Here is a 21,717-nt window from a genome sequence, read left to right on the forward strand (position 1 = left end):
ACAGCCAGTATCTGAACTAAATCCTTAGTTCTTCTCTCAAAAGTAAATAAATATCTGTGTCAATGAACATGTCAGTGCCATCAGAGTGACAAGACCCAGTGTGTACGGATAAGACAGTCAAATCGCTTATTCATGTTGTCAATATAACAGTGTACTCTGGAGGGACATTCTGATGTAACCTATGGCTAAAGTTTTGATGACAGTTATTGTAAATTGTAAGTTGCACCTTAGTGTATGTAGGAGATTGATTGCAAGAGACTGGACAAGATTCAAATTTATGCTTTTACTGTTTGTACTCTCATTTGTTGACTGAACATGTCATTGCAAAACAGAAAGAAAAAGACAGCACTGCATAGCACAAAGAAAAAAACAAAAAAACTAAAGTAGAAATGTGAACATAGGGGAAACTGTACATGCAGTGCTGTAGGAATTACAGTGCAGTGCAGTCTTCCTACACCTCCTGATGTTCCTGTCTGTTGGGCCACAAATTCTCATCCACATCACAACAAGTCAAGATTCACCTGGGATTAATTTACCAATTCAGGACAGTTTTGGAAAAAAAAGTCTAATGGAAATGTAAAGAAATATGACTGACATACTCTGACAACATGTTCAACCATTTTGCATGTGAAGACTTATGCGATGAACTAATGCCTAAATGTTGTGGAGGGTGAATCAGCAGAGACCGATTATAATACATTTTGATCAACATGACATAAGCAATTGATAATGTAGGAAACAGCAGAGAATTGTACATAATAATTTGCATGGATGTACTAAAGCATTTGCAACTTGTCCAAATAAATGAGGAACTGCTTCTTTTTTTATATGCACAAGTGATGCAATGATGTGAAGATTGAACAAGTAGTTTTGAGCATTTCAATTCTGATCTGAGAAATGTACCAAAGCGACTGAGAGAAACTGTAATTGAAGAGCACGTGAAGAATAACGTTATTTTATGTCATGTAGGGACACCAGTATTAAAGCTGACATATCATGCAAAATCGACTTTTTAATGGTTCTCTACCTGAAATATGTTTCCCTGGCATGTCTACAAACCCCCCGAGAATGAAAAATATCCATTCTGCCCCTGTTTTGATTTCTCCACCTTTCTGTAAATGTGTGTGAAATGAGCCGTTTCAGACTTCCGTGTTTTTATTACGTCACAACAATATCCGGTCTGTCACGGAGTCACAGCTCAGAGCTTGTTCAGCCCATAGACTGTATAAAATACAACTCAACTCCTCCTCCGTTTTTCATTACCTGCGCAAATGTGTGCTAACAAGGAGCTTAGGAGGGTGGCATGCTAGTTGTAGGCTGTCTTAATAAATACAAAGGTCGGTTTTACTCCCCACGTCTGCAGATTTGAAGATCTAGTGGATGATTTTTATTTATCATGGATAAGTGCTAGCGCTAGTTAGCATAGCCACATAGCTACATGTTAGTAGCTGTGTACCAAGATACACGTCTACATACTGATAAATAAAACAACAAGAAACACTAAATCTGGGACCAATCCTCCAGAAAGGTCCTGCTGCAGGCGCCTCTCCGTCAGGATCAGATTCTGGATCAAATTCAGAGGGTTGAAGTAACCCGGGTCTGTGAGCAGCCGTGTATATTCAGCCAACATGTAAACATTAGATTAACGTGCTGGAGAGCCGAGGCCACATCCACTTACTGAGGGGGCGTGGTCAGAGAGAAAACAGACTGTTCTGAGGAGGGCTGAAGAAGAGGGCTTTTCAGGCATGCCAAAATCTGATTTCAAAGTGTTTTTTTGAGCATAAACTTTAAAGACATGTTTTGGGGACCTCTTAGACCAATATATATTGATGAAAAAAGCGTGATATGTCACCTTTAATTTAAGTCGGTTTACTTTTGAGACATGGAGGTCTCTAATTAATTAAAGTTTCCCAGAATAAAATAATTAAATTTAAACTTAAAGTTTCATGAGTTACATACGTTCCATGTGTGCCTCAGTTTTGAAATATTAGACCGCACCATGCTGAAACACAGATGACAGATGATAAAATGTTTTCATAAATCTGATTACTAAATAAAGATTTGCTTTTAGTAATCAGCAATTCTGAGTTGTATTTTTTTATTTTTAGAGCTCATTTGTTTCCTCTACAGTGTCTGCAGTTAATCATAGAGTCCAGCAGAGGGCAGCACAGGGAGGGATGATCATAGACTGTATAAAATATGGATGTAGTATCCGTGACATCACCCATCTGTTTCTGAAGAGCTGTTTTGAGGCCAATTGCTGCTGTCGAGCGATTGTGACTTAAAGAGGCGGGCTTTGAGACTCCTAGCCAACAGCTACGGTGTGTCCGCCTGTCAATCAAGTCAGCTGTGCCTCTCATTGGAAGACTCGTAATCTCAATATCTTCGAAATTGCCGCATTAGAAAAAAATCCCCCCCTGACAGTGTGTGCTGATTGAGATATGAGCTATCCAGACTACACTCGTCTTTTGTACCAGGCTGTAAACATGTTTATTTCTGCTGTAAAGATCGGCTTTTTTGAATTGGTGTGTATGTGGTTTCCGGTACTTCCGGTATTTTTAGACCGGAGGTTGCCGCTTTGATGATATCCATGGAGTGCTCTGGCCACGCCTACCCAGTGACGTCACAAAGGAGTATCCAATCGGAGGTGAAAGATTGTAACTAATTCAACACTGATTTATAAAGCTACACAGAATAGTTTTGTTGACAGAAATCATAAAAAATCCAAAATATGTTTTTTTTTATTTCAGACAAAGTTTATTATGAAACAAACACAAAAGTATAAATTATATTTAAAGTAGACAATAATATTTAAAAGGACAAAGACATGGATGTAAATAAAGGTTAAGTTATGGTGTTACTAAAATAATATATTATTAACATGGATAGAGAGCAGACTAACTACGACATATATTACATATATTTTATATCACAACAAACATCACAACACATATATTGAATATTAAGTCATACTTTAAGTGACAAATATTGATAAACTGGAGTTCTCAAAATCATTAAAAGCTTTTCTTAGTTTTACTGAAAACACTGACTGATCACAAATATATAATCTGAAGCAGTTTGAGTGTTTGAATAGCAGGTCAGCTTCTACGTAGCTTATTCTTTATTACAATATTAATATTTCTTCCAAAGCCACTTTAACATTTGTAAAAAATAGAACATTATAAAATAATTCAGTCACTTTGCCCCACCTGTCGCCAGTTTCATTAAAGCTCCTGTGAGGAACTTCCAGTTGGTGTTGATTCTGGCGCCCCCTGTGGACAAAACAGCACCTCTTATCTCTTTCTGATTTTGTCCTCTTCATGTGTCAGTCAGGTTTCGTACCCTGTGTTGAGTTTACACTAAACCCACTTTAAATGTCAAACAGGCTGTTTTGCAGTTCATGAGCTGGACTGACACCGACCCCCCACCAGAGACTTTAAACATCACAAGAACTCTATAGAAACAATCCGTCGTCCTGCTGATCCTCATGTTTACTTTTATAGGTCATAAAGAAACGTCATCATGAGTTTCAGTCTGTTTCATGAGCAGATAAAAACTCCTCAGTGGAGCTTTAAAGCTCTTCATCAGGATTTATAAACAGGTCTGTTAGAGTCACTGCGTGTAGTTTATTTAGACCCTGAGAGGAGGTCAGACTGAAGCTGCATGAAAGTGAAGTTCAGCTTTTCATAAACTCTGATAGTTAAAGTTGATGTTGAGCTGCGTGATGTGATGTGAGTCACATTAGAGTCTGACCTTTCCCTGATGAGCAGGTCACTGCTCACCGTTTCACTTCAGGGCTGAAAGTGAGACTGACTCCACCCTGCTCTCAGAGACCTGTCTGGATTTTTTCAGCCTCCATCTTTGTGTTTGTATTCCTGACGTCATGTGTGATGTGATTCCTCTCAAAGGTTTATTTCACACTACCTGCAGGGCTAGATGAGACTTCTTCTAAAGTTTACAAAGTCTGTTTGCTCCCCTGAGACACTGCATGATGTCAAAACCTCTTTCTATCAGAGTTACTCTATTAAATCTGATCACACAGACACAAAACACACATCTGTGGATTCAGTATGATCTCAAGTGTTCCCTGTGACGTCTTTAAATCTGATGTGTGTTCAGAATAAAGAAGATGCTTCAGAACCTGCCTGAACATCTGCAAGTGTTTGCAGAGCTGCTAACGGCTCATTCATATTATAGACTGAAATATTTTAGTCCACCTGAACATCAAAATCATTTGTTTTTATAATGGTTTATATCCGGTCATAGCTTGGGATCCGTGTGGATTCAGGGTGGATGTGTTGCTCACGCAGGTGTCATGTGAAACATAAAGAAAGCAGGTCGTAGTAAAGACGGAGTTCAAACTGAGAGACTTTGACTCATAAATACAAACCAGCACCTGAAGGAGACTTTACCAGCTGTGACCTGGAATCCTAGTGGGCTTTTTCAGCCCACTAGAGGGCGCTGTCCTCATCAGGTGAGTGACATCAGTTTTTTAAATATCTTGTTAAAGTGTTTAATATATCGATCAACCTCGAGGACCAGCGAAGAGCTCTAGAGGTCTCATGAACTTCATCCAAAGAGTCAACATGTCTGACTGTGAGGACTTTACAGGGAGCGGTTTGACTTCGGTGCAAATGTTGATCTCTCTCTGCAGTCTAAGGTCCTTACTCAGCCCAGAACTGTGGGAGAGGACCTGCAGAGAGCTGATCCAGAGGTTGCAGCAGGATGCAGGGTCAGTCTCTATCTCCTGAGGATGCAGCCGCAGAAATTAAAAGGTTCAAAGATCAAACTCAAAGTCTGTTTTGGTTTCCTTCAGTACGTCCTGAGTCTGAACACCTTGCTGAGCCTGGAAGTGGCGCTGGAGTAGACCAGGAAGGATCCCTCCTCTGTGCTGAAGTATTCCCAGTCTCTACAGCCAAAAGTGGGCAGACTGTGGACTGGGACGAAGCCTTCGTAGCCCTGCCACCTGAAACAAAATCACAGTCAGAGTGGACCAACAGCTACGGGTACACGACCTGAGACGGGAGTACACACCTGTAGACCACGCTGTTCAGAGAGTACGAGCTGCCGTCATGAGAGTTCGCTACGACCAGGAACTTCTCATCCCCGATGGTGAAGAACTCCCAGTCTACCGCGCTGAACACAACCACGCACGGATTATTTATAAACCAGTACATCACAAATCAAGATTTATAACCCTGGTGTAATGACTCAGACTGTTACCTGTGTGTGAGGATGTCCTGGAAGCGGATGAAGGTCTGAGTGAGCGTGTTGAGCTCGTACACGGTGGAGTTGATGCTGTAGAGACTCGGGCCTCGGCCTGAGATCATCTGACTATTTGCAACCGCCAGAAAGAACCGGCCATCGATCTGAAAAGTCTCCCAGTCCGTCGCTCCAATCGTCTGCACAGAGGAAGCTCAGCGTGAGAGGACAAAGAGGAGCACCTGAAGGCTTCACTGATTTATACTTTAACCTCTCAGGATATCAGAGACAGCAGGTTGTTTTTCACTCCAGGTGTAATGACTGCTGCAGCCTCCGTAGGGCACCAGCAGGGCTTTATGGCCTGTCATCCACCTGTGTCTGAGATCAATTTGCAGCTCTATTAAAGGTGTAAACAGAGTGCTGCTGTTTAACGTCCTCACACTGATTCTGACAGAAGTTGAATTAAAGGTTCAGAAAGCTTTAAGACATTTCTCTGAGGTTTTAAAATCCAATAAAAGTCTTCAAAGATGATCCGCCCTGAAGGATGAGTTTAAACATCCAGCTGATGGAAACCCCCTCACACACACACACATACACACAAACGCACACAAACAAACACACACACACACACACACACACACACACACACACACACACATGCTTCATTAATTACACTGCTCTGGTTTCCTGGCTTTTAATTGGAGGGTTTCTGTTTCCTTTCTAATCAGAGCATCATGAAGAGAAAATGTGATATGTCTCTGGATCTTCTCTCATGTAGAAGTCTGTCATCATATTAAGGTTCTGACAGTCTGACCGGGAGCTGCAGGACGTCCTGCCTGCAGACTAATGACAGGAAACACTCAGCTCAGGTCAGCTTCAGAGATCTCAGGTCCTCAAACAGCTGCAGAGAACCTGCTGAAGGTTTGAGTCAAAGCTCAGAGAGACCGGCAGGAGGACTCAATAAATAAAGGGTTCATTCATCAGAAGCTAAAACCTCTGAGGCTCAGTCTACAAAAGTCCAACAAGTCCTCAAACTAGAGATTAAGGATCCTTCAGCTAAAGAGTGGGACTGTCTTCAGGGTCTATCAAATATCACAACTGTAGTCCCCATCCTGACTGGGAACAGCCGTAACTCACAACCTCAGCAGAAGAAGGATGAAAGATGACACAGAGATCGCCCAGAAAAAAGAGACTCTAAAGTTGGCAGAGTTATTCACCAAAATAGGGTAAGGCGGGTGGGTTACTCACTAAAAGCGGGTGGGGTTAATCAAACCAAAGCAGGCGGGGTTAATCAACAAAGTAGGTGGAATTATTCACCAAAAGTAGGCGGAGTTAATCAACAAAAGTAGGCGGGGTTAATCAACGAAAGTAGGTGGAGTTATTCACCGAAAGTAGGCAGGGTTATTCACCAAAAGTAGGCGGGGTTAATCACCAAAGGTAGATGGAGTTAATCACCAAAGAAGACATGACAAGACAAATGAAGATATGCAGCGTCCTCTACAAGTACGTTTACTGTGTGTTTATAAATCAGACTATGATGAGATTAGGATGTCATTCAGCTGTTTATGAAAGAAAACTCAAATACTGACCGGGATGTTCTGGAAGACCTGGAAGCATCCGTCCAGCCAGACATAGATGGTGGAGCTGATGGTGGTCGTCTGACCGTTGAAGGTGTTGGCCACGACCAGGAAGTGATACGGTCCTACGGTGAAAAACTCCCAGTCATACGCTCCGGACGTGGACAGAGTCTGATTCACCTCAAACAGCTGAGGGGACAGAGGACGGAGAGAGGGGGGAGGACAGGTGAGGACAGACGCAGACAGAAAGGACCAGACCGTGACTGTGTGGACGAGTCATCTGTGAAACAGTGGGGCAGAGTCTGGACAGGGTTACCTTTGTGTCTGTGTTCCACCTGTAGATCACACTGTGGATGTTGTGGTTGGAGTCTCTGGCTGAGGACACAGAGAGAAACCGTTTAATCACTTTAAACTTTAAAACCTCATCCTCTGGACGAGACAGGTCACTGTCTCGTCCAAACTAAAGACCTGAGGGATTAAATAAAGGGTTTCATAGACAGCCTGTAGTGATGGTGTTTGGTTAAATGTCTCAGTCTGTTCACCTTGAAGCTCTTTGAGGATTCGGTAAATTAAAGTCCAATCAGGGCGAGCCGGACCTCAGACTTTGACAGGCTGAAGTTTGATTTCAGTATTTGACTTGAATCAAAGTGTTTGTACGCTCCTGTCCTCGCTCCTGTCCTTGCTCTTGTACACACTCTTCTTCACTAAAGTGAGGGATGTGAGCATCTGTCAAACCCTGAAAACATCTGACATGAAGAGCAAACCAAACACACGTCTGATCTAACTACAGTACACCTGCATCAGCTGGCTCTTTCTTTCCCCCTCTTTACTTCTCTCTTTCTTTCTCTGTTTCCTTTCAGATGGTCTGATCTGAGTGTGTTTTATCCTCTCACACACACACACACACACACACACACACACACACACGCACGCACGCACGCACGCACGCACACACACACACACACACACACACACTGAGCAGGTGGAGGTGTGTTTGAAGTTAATGATTCAATAAAACTCAGAGAGAGGAGCTCTTAACTCTCTGAACTGATCTCTGTCCTCAAACCCAAAGAGAGTCAGGAAGTCGAGTCTTAACGACTTCACGTATTTTTCCTCAACGACAAAAAACAAACTCACCACAGTGTCAACAGTCCTGGATCTGTTTAACCTCACTACAGGTTGACTGACTGTTCATCTAGTCGTCAGCTTGAATCATCAGTTTGTGGATTAAACTTTGAAACATTTGTTCTGTACCAAACTCTGCAGAAACTGTCATACATCGTTGAGTCGTCTGCCTATGTTCAGAGGTCTGAACCATCAGCAGCAGCAGAGTTTTTCACCTAACTAAAGGAGAGTTGAGCACACCAGCATTTTGTTATCATGATTATTTCACTCTGCTTCTTTAAACTTGTCCACAGAGTCACATCACGAGACGTTTATGTTTTCTGTTCACCTCGTCTGTGATTGGCTACCACCAGGTAGCTGCTGTTGTGGATCTGAAAGGCCTCCCAGTCCAGAGCGGAGTGAGTCTGAAGCGTCTGGTGACGGACAAAACGCAGCCGACGTGGATTCCAGCGATAGATTATCGATAGCTCAGGCTCCGCCTCCTTGGAGTTCGCCACCACCAAGAAGATCTGACCCCGAAAAACATGAAAATTCATCAGCTGTAACACAATCAACTTTTAACGCAACAACAACAAACGATAGTACAGAGGCCTCTTATATCATCTCTACCTGTAAACATGTTTATTTCTGCTGTAACATTTTATCATGGGGCTCTATGGGGACTGACTCACTGGACACTGGGGGTACTGCAGGAGACACACTCTAGTGGACACTGGGGGTACTGCAGGAGACACACTCTAGTGGACACTGGGGGTACTGCAGGAGACACACTCTAGTGGACACTCCAGGAACTGCTGTTCTTTTTTGCAGCTGAGCATTGTCTTCACTTTTTCACATCAGAGGTCACTGTTTTTCTCTTCATTTTTTTGCCCTCTTAGTTTCAGCACAGTATGATTTTAAAGCTCATATTTTACAGGGTTGTGTCTGTTTCTTTCTGACGTTCTGTTTTGCTCTTATATGATCTCTGTGTAACGTCGTCTCTGTATACAGTGAACACCTATAGAGCTTTGTGTTAACACCTGTTGGTGTGTATTGGTTCTTATGAAGCTCACACACTGTACAAACAAAACAAGCACAATGTGAACACAGGAGCCGTAGCGACCTCGGCTGCTTTTGTTTCTTTCTCTTTGACCTCTAAAGACTGAGCGTACGAGCCGTTCATCCTGAGGAGATAAAAGAGTCAGAGTCAACCACAGGACACAGGTCACATGGTTCCAGTTCAACCCGAGGTCGAGCACAGCTGTGACGAGCTCGAGGACGGAAGGTGGACACTATCCGTTCAGTCGACTCAGTTATTATTTAACGTTTTTCATGAAATCTTACACAGATTTGAGTTTTCAGAGTTTATTTACTTATTGTGGACTCAAGGTTCCAAACTAACCTCTGTAACACTGCTCATGTCACAGTAAAGATCTTTAGGAGTCCTGCAGTTCCGACCTGCAGGAGCTCTTACCTTTCCATCGATGGTGAAGTGTTTCCAGGCTCGAGCCTCTTGAGTGCTGACGTTCTGGTAGAGCTGGAACGACCCGTCTCTCCATTTGTAGATCCCCGACCCGGGCCGAGAGTCTCTACAGGACCAGACCGAGAGGGTTACCAGATCGTCCTTTATGTCTCACAGACCTTTCTGCTCTTACATCAGATCTATTTCTGTCTCTCCTCACGTGTTTCAGTACCTGTTGGCTGCAGCCATGAACAGGCCTTCAGACGGGATGGAGAAGACCTCCACGTCGAAGGTTTCTGAGTTGGTGTACAGGTCTTGGTAGTCCTCCACATAGTCCAGACGCTCCTTATCTGCAGAGGAGATGGAAAAGAAAGCCTTGGCTGAAAGTCCATCGCTCCCGGAGGAAGTAATTTCATTAAACAATTACCATCCGTTTCAGAGATTGAAGGCCAAGTAGGTTATGACGTGTTAGAGATCTTTCCCTGGTATTGCCCACCACAACAAGGAGGACTCACTGTGCAGCAGCGCCCTCCAGGTGAGTCCGTCACAGATGAACAGGTCTTTTCTCTGAGCGTTGAACCACAGCTGGCCTTGTTCTGGTCCTGAGCACTGAGGAGGATTTCCCAGAGTCACTCTGGCCTCGGCCTCTGGAACACAACAACACAACCATCAACATGTCTTCAGTAATCCTACTTCAGTCAGTCAGCTCACGTCCTGTTAGTCAGAACTTGATTGAAGCAGAAGAGGAACAAAGTTTGTGTTTGGGGTCTAGACTCTGAACCTCATCGCTCCTTTCAGATTTACTTTACATGGCAGAATGTAGAATGTTAAATCATTGCTCTATTTAATAACATTTCAACAGCAAAGAACATGTTAGAAAGTTAATTTAGTGAAGTATTTCTATTGAACTAACACAAAAACATTAAAGAGGGAAAGATTACTTTTAAATTTAATGCTGAGAATAATTTGGAATTTTTGGCTGTTGAAAAAGCAGAACAGAATGGAATGGAACAGATCAAAGCAGAATAGAATGGAATGGAACAGATCAAAGCAGATAAGAATGGAATGGAACAAATCAAAGGAGAATAGAATGGAATGCTTCCGATTGATCAAAGCTAAATAACAACAGTGATTAATTGTAGACGGAAAAAGAGACACCAGGGACGACCATATACATGTCAAACTAATCTGAGTAAAGGAGTCGGCCACATGTCCCCTCTGCCCCCTCTAAAAACTCTCTCTACAGCTCATTTCTCTCTTCATGACAACTGTATGGCTAAATTTATATACAACTCACCTGTTTACAGCAGGTTAAGGGTTAAAGGGAGGTAGGATTAGAGGCGTGGCCCCTTTGACTTACAGGTGGGTGTGTTTTAGCTTTTAGCTGGACAGACTGTGTTCACAATGTTAGTGATTAACTGTGAAAAGACTGATTAAAAGATAAGAAAAGATCCAGTTTTTTCTTAACTAATGGACATGATCTTCTCTTTAAGTTAAAGACAATAGAGACATGATTATATTTAACTGTCATATAGTACTAACCTTTAGCTGTCAGATATAAATAGAGCCATTGAGCATGAAAAGACGAGACTGAAATGAGGTAAATGAAGTTGTAAATAAAGCTATAACAGTAGTCGTGGGGTCACACAGGGGTTGATACAGTATTTACTGTGATGGAAAGTCCCTCTCTGCAGAATAATCCCACAGTGACAGAGCTGTAACGTTTATCAGCTGTCATTTCTCCGTCTGATTTAAACAGTAACTGTATCTGAGAGTGTGGTTGACAGACGGAGCTGAACTGACAGCTCCACGTTAATGAAGGGAGCGTAATGAAGGCCTTGGTCACTCTTTAAACCACAAGTCTTCATTAAGAGCAGACAGAGAGGGATGGCTCTCACATTATTAGACTTCAGTCGACATCACCTGAAGGAAGAGCAGACTGATAACAGACAGGGAGGCTGCTGCTGAGGTTTAACCTGCCTGAGGACATGACAAGCACTGATTCACCTCAGATACACGCTCTGCTACAGGGGAACCCCCGTTATTGTTCTGAGACTCACCTTTATATGCTAGATACTCAAAGTGTTGAACTACACTTCCCATGATGCCTTGGGGAATGTAAACAGAAAGCATATTATTGCCATGAACTCAGAGACCCAATCTCATCGTGAGTTGTGGCTGATTTTGGACACAGCCCTGTCTCTTGAGCTTGAGCCTCTCTCTGCTAGCATGATTTCATCTCCCTGGAACTGTTAGCGTTAGAATTGGTTCATTGGAGTAGTATTTTCACTTTTAAACTGCTGGCGTAAGCATTAGTCTGTGAACATCTGATCATGACCTCTGCTGTTGGCTTTAGCCTCAGTCTGTTAGCAAAATATCTTGGACTGGGACCTGTTAGCCATAGCCTCAGTCCGTTAGCATGATATTTTTAGCAATGATATGTTGAATTAAGCAAAAGGCTACAGGCAACAAACCGTAACCTCTTTAGCCTTAGCATTAGGTGTAGCTTAGTCTTGTAGCATGATATAATGTCCTGGGACATATTGTAACTTCAACGATTAGCTTTAGCCTTAGCCTGTTACCATGTTATTAGACTGTTAGCCTGATAAAAAAAGACCTGGGACCTGTTAGCCTTGGCCTTGGTCAGTTAGCATATTTTGGGCTATCTCATGCCTCGTAGCTTTAGCCTTAGCATCAGGTGTAGCTTAGTTGTATAGGATGATATTATCAGTATGTTGGCATGATATAATGTCCTTGGACCTGTTAGCTTTAACTTCTGTCAGTCAGCCTGACCTGTTAGCATTAGCCACAATCTCCCTGAAGCCCAGAACAAAAACTTAAGATGAGAAACTTTCTTTTCACGTAGAAATCTCCTCTTTAAGTGGAGGAACATAAAACGATGAAACAAAAAACCTGAACAAACTGATAGATGAAGACCAGTGATGATGTGATGATTGGACTGATTAGAAACAGAGAACTGATCCTGATCCTGAGCCTCTCTCTGTTTGCACTCACCTGTGGGCAGGTACATCAAACACACCTCAGACTGTGGGACTGATTCAGGTTTCATAAACTGTGAGTCATAAAGAGTCAGATATTTATCAGAGACAGACAGAGCTCAGTCTGATCAACTTTATTAACTCTGTGAGCCTGAGGCTGATCAACACACTCCCTGATCAAACCCTACTGATTGTTCTCTGACTTTAAAGTATCTGATGGATCCTCAACACAACAATCACTCACTCAGAGCCTCAGTAACAACAGAAGACTCTATGAGACATGGTTCACTGTGAAAACTCCAATCTCTGAGTGTATCTCATTATGTTTATATCATCCACACTGACCTGACGACTCCAGGTACAAATACTTCTTCAAAATATTGCAAGCCAAAATAAGGACCTCACTGATTCTGGTAATAATAAAGTCCTGCACGCTCAGATTTAGCTTGGCTAGCAGTTTCCCTTTGCTTCCAGTATTTATGTTTAGCTAAGCTAAGCTCCCTGTACCTACTCTGGACCCAGAGATGAATCTGAAACCTGAACACGTCCTAAGCTCTCAGACTGCAGAGAGGTTTTTAAATACTTGGAGTGTACTGTGAACTGTTTCATGGACACACAACCAAAACAACACACCTGTGTGATGTTTTTAAGCTGAAAGTTAGCACCTGTCCCTCACCTGCTGTCACACACACACATCAAACACAGGAACTGTCAATCACACTGCTATCTACCCACTGACACAAATACACACAGAGAAACATAAAACCTGTGAAGGCCTGTCAATCACACACACACACACACACACACACACACACACACACACACACACACACACACACACACACACAGTCCTCTAGTTTCTCAGGTTACTGAAGCTCTGATACCATCACAGCTAAAAACCTCACACACTGAGGTCAGAGGGGTCAGAGCGCCCCGATGTGAACCCAAGAACAGTTTAAACCTGACGTCTGTTTCTCAGCTTTAAGCTGATCATACTGAGTTAAATATCATTATTATTATAACATCTTTATCTACTCTGACTTCACTGAAAGCTGCTCCTGATGGAGGTTTAACCTTGGATATGCAGAGGATGCATCTTTTTCTATAATTGCTAGGAAAATCATTGGACATTTATTTTGGAAGGACAACAGGAAGTCTACAGAATCAAACAGTGTGTGTAAAACACCTTTATATCAACTTTATTTATACAACCTTAAAGAGCGTAGCTTCTAAAATAAATGCACTAACTGGTGAACTTTATGATTTCGATCCTCTCCTCACCGTACGGGTAAACTGGTCCGGGGTAGTCCGGCTGGAGAGGGGTGGACTTGAGGACCTGGGGAACGGACAGCTCAGCCAGGCTGGGGTTGGCTGATGGACAAAGTCTGGGCGTGGCGTCTGAACCAGGAAGTAGAACCAGCTGACGCAGTAAACCCTGAACACAGACAGAACCGGGATGAACCAGCAGAGGAGACTTTACACAGGATTCAGACACCTCTAAGGGTTCTTCAGATGTGAGGACCTGATCAAGACTCACAGAGAACCGTCCCCTCATCTTCCTCCTGCTGCCGATGAAGAACCTGGACCCTCTGGTGCTGAGAGTGCTGGGGAAGGACTGAACCTGTTTACTGGGAGACAAGAAGCCAGATAATGAGCAAGTGTGACTTCTTATCTAAAAGACCTGACCAACAAGAAACCAGTTTCTACTGACTTCGCTCTGGATCATGGTCTTGTTTTAATCCTAATCCTGAGCAGTCTAAGACCAGTTTGATCAGTCTCTACATGTTGAAGTGATCAGGGTTATATCTGAGAATAACTTGTTCTTGGTTTCTGAATGTACATCACAACAGTCTGAGCTGGACTCACAGCTCCAGAGGAAGTCCACAGTCGATGGTAAGCGTGGCGTACGGTCCGGTCACAGCCACCACCAGCATGTGCCAGCGGTTATCATCCAGTCCAACATCCTTAAAGGTGATCCGGCTCTGCCCACCTGCACCTGGGTGCCTGAGCAGGAGGTGGAGGCTGTTCTCTGAGACGCGGAGGCCCAGCACCAGAGAGTCCGACTCCTCGTCCACCACGGAGAAGAGGTACTCATTCCTCTGGAAGCAAGAAAGAAGACCAGATCAGATTAAACAAGACTGGACTGGACCAGAACTGGATCCGTTCAGCTCTGCTGGGTCACCTTCTGTTTCAGACTCAGAGTCTTGATGGTGACAACCAGCGAGAACTCGGAGGGGAAGTAGTCACAGTTGGTGAAGATTTGGGAGGCGGGGAAACTCAGCGCTGAGGTCACGACACCGCCCAATCGGAGACCTCTGGACCCACTGGACTGAACCATCTGCAACTGATCGATCATTGATTGATTGTTAGTTTATGTACATTTACATATTGAGCTGTTGTTTTGTCATCAGGTGGCCTACCTGTGTGGGCGGGGTTTGTCCTGGGCGTGGCAGGACTCTGGTCAGCAGGTCAAGAGGCAGCAAGTCTGCAGTGGAAACACAAACTCTCTTCAATACTTTAAATCACTCTTTAGACTCTTTAGATGTACGCCAACCAGACTTCCTCAGGTCTGAAGAAGAAACTTTTATTAAATCTCTGTATTCTTCGACTTTTTCTCAAACGACCTGTTAGGATCAATCAAACCTCTACAGAACAAACTGGATCTACAGTGCTAGTTTCAGAGGATAAGCTGCATGTAACGATACGATACAATGTACTTTATTGTCCCTGTAGGGAAATTTGTCTTTGACATCAGTGCTGCACATGTTACCTGCTCCTTCAAAAATCACCACAATGACACAAGAACACATAAATAAATAAGAAAAAATACAATAAATAGTACACATTCATACAACACACAGCATAATCTTAAAGAGAGAGCACCCAAACACTGTCCCAATACTAACAGGCTTTTTAAAATTCTAATAGAGATTGGCACAAAGGAGTTTTTAAAACGATTAAATTTACACTTGGGGACTCTGTACCTTCTTCCAGATGGTAAAAGTTCATACTCAGAGTAAAGGATGTGCACAGGGTCTGCAAGTATTCTCTGTTAGTATTGACAAAGATACACAGACTCTGACTTGAGCCCGGCTGCAGGTCACTGATTGATATGAAGAAAGTTATTTACAGATTGAGGAAAACAAACTGATGAAACGTTGACAGTGCCGGTTCTCCTTCTGTTTTTAGACCCTGAAACCGAACTTCATAGAGATGAAGTGAAAGCTGTGTGAAGACATATTGCGGGCTGAATCTCTGCTAGGACACAACAGCTAGGTTCATATTCAAATGCCTTTCTAACAGGACGTTTCCTCCACCTGTGACTGATATGTGATGTGGTCAGAGGATGTTAATCTGAATGACAGATGTAAATGATTGATGACTGATGAGACTCTTGGGTTTATTTCTGTCACATTAAAGCCGCAGGGTCTGTTTAAGTTCTCTATCTCTGACTTCAGAGAGGATCTAAAAATAAGAACAAAGCTGTGACGGTTATCAGATTCTAGCTGCTCAGGTTCCAGCTATCATGATGTTATTTATTCTTTGTGCAGTTTTTCCTTTATTCGATTAGACGAGCAGAGAAACAGAGAATAGAGGAGAGGATAGAGAGAGAGGCAGGGAGATGTGCAGAGAGAATAAATCTGTGAATAAATTGACAGATATGCTGGATGTCACTCTCCTGCTGGAATTCCCCTTTAAGCTTCTACACACTGAGCGTGTTTGGTCGCTGCAACGGGATCAATGGAAGATGAATGGAGGATGAGTGTAGGATGAATGGAGGATGAATGGAGGATGAATGGAGGGAGGGGACGACATGTAAAGAAACAGATCTCACATTTCAAAGACACAAAATACATGGACGAACAAAGCAGCACACAAATGACACGAAATACACGAAACACATGAAACATGTGAAACACAAAATACATGAAACACATGAAACATGTGAAACACAAAATACATGAAACACCAGAAACACACAAAACATGTGAAGCACACGGAATACACAGAACACACGAAACATGTGAAACACGAAACACACGAAACATGTCAAATATTAAATACACGAAACGTGAAACAAAAAACACAAGAAACATGTGAAACACACAAAATGCACAAAACATCTGACACAAAACACACAAAACACACAAAACACACAAAATACACAAAACACATGAAAACACACGAACCATGTGAAACACACAAAACATGAAAACACACAGAATTTCCGAAACATGTAATACGAAACACACAAAATACTCTAAACACCAGAAACACAAGAAATACATGAAGCACATGAAAAACATCCAAAGACATGAACCATGTGAAACACACAAAACATGTGAAACACACGAAAGGTGTTACCAAACACAAAATCCACGAAACACCAGAAACACACAAAACACACGAAATATGTGAAGCACTGGAAACACATCAAAACTCACAAACCATGTCAAACACACGAAATACACGAAACATGTGAAACACACGAAATGTGCGAAACGTGAAACATAGAAACACATAAAACACAAACACATAAACACACGAAATAAGAAGATTGATACACATCCTCCTTAAACACCTGTATCTGTGTAGGGATGGTAGGATTACCAATTATTAAACATTTTTCATGATCTGAGCATGATCAACAGAGTGAAACAGGAAATGTGCAGTTTTGTGGATCTAAGTCCTATTTCACATCTTTATCTTACCTGGTTTGTTTAGTTAGTCTTTAACTGCACACAGAGAATAAATGATATCCTCTGACTCTACATGCGGACAGCTGACGTGATGGATAACTGCTCCTTTAATATCCATTAAAAAAAAAATTAAGATGTCTGACGTTTGTCAGTGAGTGATTCTGTTTCTAACATCATTGTCAACATACCTGTGCAGGGTCTCCAGCTCTGGCTCTGGACTCTGGCAGTGAGCAGCACCCATGTCAGCGGCAGGAGGCGACACAACAACATCCCTCTGTAGAGCCTCAGATGACGCAGGTTTGATCCCACGTCACCAGTCTAAGTAGTCACTCAGCGTCATTTTCCAGCTCTTAGAAAACCTCCAGGTCAACATCCAATCAGACGATGATACGATGATCCACTCACAACAGCCTTTACTCAAACGTCTGTGATAAAAAGAGAATAAAGATCAAGAACAGACAGAAAAGGTTGTTAAGACGCATAGGTTCTTGAAAAAATGCTCACATTGGGGCGCTGTTGGCCTAGCGGTCTAAGCGCCCCACATACAGAGGCTACAGTCCTTGTCGCAGGGGTCGCCGGGTCGATTCCCGGACAGTTGACCATTTCCTGCATGTCTTCCCCTGCTCCCTACTCCCCATATTTCCTGTCTCTCTTCAGCTTTCCTATCGCAAAAAGGCCAAAAATATAACTTAAAAAAATGCTCACGTCACTTTTCTTTTTCTGGATCACATGAACCAACTTAAACCAACTGTCAATGTGATTACAGAATACAGATTTATGAGGCTTACGCTCATCCCATATATGCTAACCCTTAACCTGCTGTAAACAGATGAGCTGTATATCACTTCAGCCGTACAGTTGTCATGAAGAGAGAAATGAGCTATAGAGACCCACACTGTTTTTGTACCAGGCTGTAAACATGTTTATTTCTACTGTTACATTTGAACATGGGGCTCTATTGGGACTGACTCACTGCAGGAGACACACTCCAGTGGACACTGGAAGAACTGCAGGTTTGGAGGATTCAGAGGTTGCTTCTTTCCAAAAATGCACACAGAGCAGATTAAAATGCTCTTATCCCTCATTAGTGTCTGCATGTGTTCCTGCTGCAAACAATAACCTTCACCTGTGAGATTGGCATGACATCTCTAATACTTAATGAACATTTAACCGTTGATAAATACAAATAATAAAAAGAAAAGAAAGCAGCTCCTCCACCTTAACAGACTCTGAGATTCAGAGCTCAGGGTTTAACCTGAGTTTGTTGCTGAGGTCTGTTTCCTCACCGGGACACCCAGAGGTCTCAGGTGAGTGAGTCTGACACAGAGAGGTTATACTTTTAAAGATTAAGAAGGTCTGTGACTCTGAAAAAGTTATTACGTTATGAAAGAAGATATTTAAACATACTGCTGACATCTTTAGAGCTCATACTTTAAAGGTTTCTTTATAAATCAGCTGATCACACAGCAAAGATGAAACCTAGCCAGGTAAATCCAACATGAAGATCTGAAATGTTTGGCCTTTAAAACCTAATGAGATTTAACAACCTGTTAGGTCTCAGGTCTACCTCAGGACTGGATTGCAGGTCCTTGTCTGAGGACTTCAGGTGTTACTTCAGCATATGACAGGAGGAGGAAGATAATGCACACAGGCGACAAATGAAACCTCTAACTGATCCTAATACATGCAGCAGGTGAAGTGACGCTGAATGTGAATCGATCTCATCTCTAGATAAAGTCTGACAGCTGCTCCTGAAGGATTTCAGGTTTCAGAGACTGAGCGCAGACGTCCAGCTGAGAGGAGCTGAAGATGTTTAACAAACTCCTGCACTGAAAACATGACTGAGGCAAGATTCAGCAAACTACTGAGGATACGATCACTGTTAAAAACACACATTCAGTTTTATACGACAGGTCATTAGCTTTTTAGATTTTAATCTTTATTCTTTCATCATATAGTTGAAGGTTGAAGTAGAGAGATGACAGTAAACTAGATTTTGTAAAATCAAACCTGTTTCAAGGTCAGAGGTGAACCCAGCCATCGTCTCTGGATTTGTTTGTGTCCAAAAACCCCAAAGTTCAGGACAGTCCAATGTCAGCATGAATTCATGGAGTGGAACACTTCCTCTGAAAGTCCTCCTTCAGCTCTTAAACTCTTTGAGATGATCCAGATCAAAGTTTGTCTCAGCAGAGAGGATTTCAAAAACTCTGAGAAGTCCTGCTTTCAAAACCTCATGAGATGAATCTCCCCAAAGAAGCTGTCCGTGTCTCTCGTCCTATTGTGGACACATTTCAGAAAAACATCTCTCAATGTTTTTTACTTTCAAGTCTCTAAATATAAAAATCAAACCCAAACATTGATCACAGAGAATATGTCTCTTGTCTCTTTTCTTTGAACGAGTTCCTCAGGTGCTCTCCTGTCCTCAGGAGCATAAAGATGGATAACTCCTGGACGTCCTCTTCTCTTCATTTATGATTGAAATACTCCAGACTTAAGTTCTCGTCCTGTTTCAGCCTTTCTTCTAAATCATGGCACAAAGATCCTTAGATGGTTCTGACAGTCCTCCATCTCTCTGCAGGGTTTCTTCAGGTGTTCAGAAGATGCAAACGTCCACTTTTCAAACCAACGTTCCTCCTTCAGACTTCAATGTTCTCTCTTCAACTTTTTCTTTCTTTAGAGGAAACATGAGTTTGCAAAAGTCCTCCTGACATGAGCTCCTGTGTCGATTAAAACTTCAGATTAAAATCCTTAAAGTGTGGAGAAGGCTTCAAGACGTCTGAGTTCACCTCAGAGAGAGCTGCAGAGCATCAGGCTCAGGTGAGACTGACTGAGGAGAGAGAGTTAACCTGCAGGTGAGACTGTTCTCTCAACCCACATTTAAATATAAAAGACAGGGAGGAGCTGAGAGAGAGAGAGAGGGAGCGATTGAGAGGGAGAAAGAGAGAGAGAGAGAGAGCTGCCTCCTCTTTGATCCACCCGAGGATGAACAGAAAGGTAAATAAAATCAGATCTCTGGGTCAGAGGAGAATCGTGTATTTCTGTATTATAAGGTAAAACATTAACTTTACGTGTTTACATGTAAACAAACAAACATTTATCCCTTATTATTCTACCTTAAAGATAAATCTGATCTTTTTAATATCACAGTTTAAAATAATAAACTACAGTCCTGTTAAAGCTCCTGTGAGTTACTTTCACTATGCGTTGATTTTGGCACCCCATGTGGACAAACGGTCTTAGTGACAGATATTAAATAACATCATAGTTATAATAAGTCATTTTCCTGATGGACAGGTTCATTTTTATAGCTCATATATCAGGGTTAATGTCAGGCTGCTTCATGAGCAGATTAAAAAGTTCAGCCTGGCGGAGCACCAAACAGAGCTTTAACAGCCTGGCTGTGGGTATTGAACCATGTTCAGAGCCAGTGTAAGAGCAGTGTGTTAATAAGTAAACAGCATGATTCAGATTGGTCTATATTCCATAGCAACAGTCTGTTATTTCTTGACGGCACACTGTTGCCATGGATACGGCTCTAATTACTCACTGGAGGACTTCCTTTGTCACTAAAACATCAGAGTGGTTACAGACATGAAAACTGTACTGTGACTTTATATGATAGTAAGTAAGGGATGATGTAGGGTGAGCAAGTAGTTATGGGAAATAGAATCCTGAGAGGGCGAGACAAGACCCCGACGTGAAGTTTAGGAGACAGAAAGCTGAAACCGTTAATGTATTGATCGAGGAGCTGATGCAGAGAAAATGAATCTGCAACCATCACGATGATACTGCTGTACTTTACTGAAACAGGACTTTAACTGGTAGCAGATTAGTTTTACAGCGTGATGTGAGTCCTGAAAGTTTGAGCTCTCAGAGACGAGGAGAGAGTTTAAAACGTCAGATCTGATAATCGGAGCGAGATGAATCAGAAGAAGAAGAGAGATGAAGAGAAGAAGAAGTGACTGATCTCTGCTCTTTCTCTCTCTCCCTCAGGTGTGTGATGATCAGTAAAAAGGAATTCCCCAGGTGAACCTAAGCCCCGCCTCCTACATGTCTGACCCGCCCCCTCCTCACATGCTGAGACTCAAACACACACTCTGAGTTTCACTGAGCTCACCTGTTCAGCATCAGTTCAACCTGGTTTTATAACTTTGGATGGAGACAGTCTAGCAGTTTCCACCAACTTACTCTGTTTATGCTAAGCTGGGCTAACCCCTTCCTGACTCGAGCTCTGAGAGTGACACGTTTAAAAACAAACTGACCCCTTCAGGTCAGGTTTCAGTTAACATCGTGTTGTTGTGTTGTATAACGTTAAACCGTCTGATGAAGGAGTAAACACATTTCTTCATGAAGCCATCGTCGGTTAGAGTCTCGGGTTGTGGTCGGGTCTGTGCGGTTGGTAGTTTGATGTTTACTCAGACATGAAAAGCGGGATCAGGTCTGATGTGAAGTCTGTGGATTCACTTAAACCCTGAATAATCCAGGTTTAAACCTGGACCTGGATCCAGTCCAGCAGGCCGAGACACGAATGAACCCAAAGACTCTGAAACATGAAACATGCAGGTTGTCTTTTTAAACAGAATTCATATCATAGTGAAAAACTGAGTCCTGATGAGAGCGGATCCTGGTTTCAAATACCGCTGCTCGTCTTTTTAAAGTTTGTAAAGTTTGTT

At 42.5% G+C, this 21,717-nt stretch overlaps 1 protein-coding gene and 1 long non-coding RNA gene across 5 annotated transcripts; one reads left to right on the forward strand and one right to left on the reverse strand.

Moving 5' to 3' along the window:
- Nucleotides 1–2,747: 2,747 nt before the first annotated feature.
- LOC117820579 (thrombospondin-type laminin G domain and EAR repeat-containing protein-like) lies at nt 2,748–19,695 on the reverse strand. 4 transcript variants are annotated; one of them, XM_034694399.1, is made up of 16 exons: nt 19,055–19,695; nt 17,233–17,469; nt 14,765–14,829; nt 14,527–14,688; nt 14,211–14,443; nt 13,882–13,972; nt 13,626–13,779; nt 9,861–9,992; nt 9,578–9,695; nt 9,358–9,472; nt 8,233–8,413; nt 7,096–7,154; nt 6,792–6,968; nt 5,224–5,402; nt 5,035–5,136; nt 2,748–4,966 (listed from the first exon to the last, which is right to left on the reverse strand). In XM_034694399.1, the coding sequence occupies exons 2-16, from the start codon at nt 17,312–17,314 to the stop codon at nt 4,813–4,815; spliced, it is 2,004 nt and encodes a 667-aa protein (XP_034550290.1). In that variant the 5' UTR covers nt 17,315–17,469; nt 19,055–19,695; the 3' UTR covers nt 2,748–4,812. The 4 variants fall into 4 exon arrangements, with proteins under 4 accessions (XP_034550290.1, XP_034550288.1, XP_034550287.1 ...); XM_034694397.1 differs by lacking the exon at nt 19,055–19,695 and adding an exon at nt 17,549–17,594; XM_034694396.1 differs by lacking the exon at nt 19,055–19,695 and having other exon boundaries at nt 17,233–17,603.
- On the forward strand, nt 4,472–5,733 carry LOC117820587. Its single transcript, XR_004632782.1, has 2 exons — nt 4,472–4,732; nt 4,817–5,733. It is a non-coding gene; the product is annotated as an uncharacterized LOC117820587 (long non-coding RNA).
- Nucleotides 19,696–21,717: the final 2,022 nt, after the last annotated feature.

The sequence above is a fragment of the Notolabrus celidotus genome, chromosome 10 (genome assembly GCF_009762535.1).
Source record: "Notolabrus celidotus isolate fNotCel1 chromosome 10, fNotCel1.pri, whole genome shotgun sequence".
Classification (NCBI taxonomy): Eukaryota; Metazoa; Chordata; class Actinopteri; order Labriformes; family Labridae; genus Notolabrus; species Notolabrus celidotus.

Bases quoted from the DNA above. Each gene is read 5' to 3' on its own strand.
- LOC117820579 (XM_034694399.1), bottom strand. From the start codon at position 17,314: ATGTTGTTGTGTCGCCTCCTGCCGCTGACATGGGTGCTGCTCACTGCC. The intron at 9,993-13,625 runs GTGAGGAGAGGA...GTTGTGTTCCAG, and splicing joins CGGACCAGTTTACCCGTACG to AGGCCGAGGCCAGAGTGACT. The intron at 5,403-6,791 runs GTCAGTATTTGA...TCCTCTGTGCAG, and splicing joins AGGTCTTCCAGAACATCCCG to ACGATTGGAGCGACGGACTG.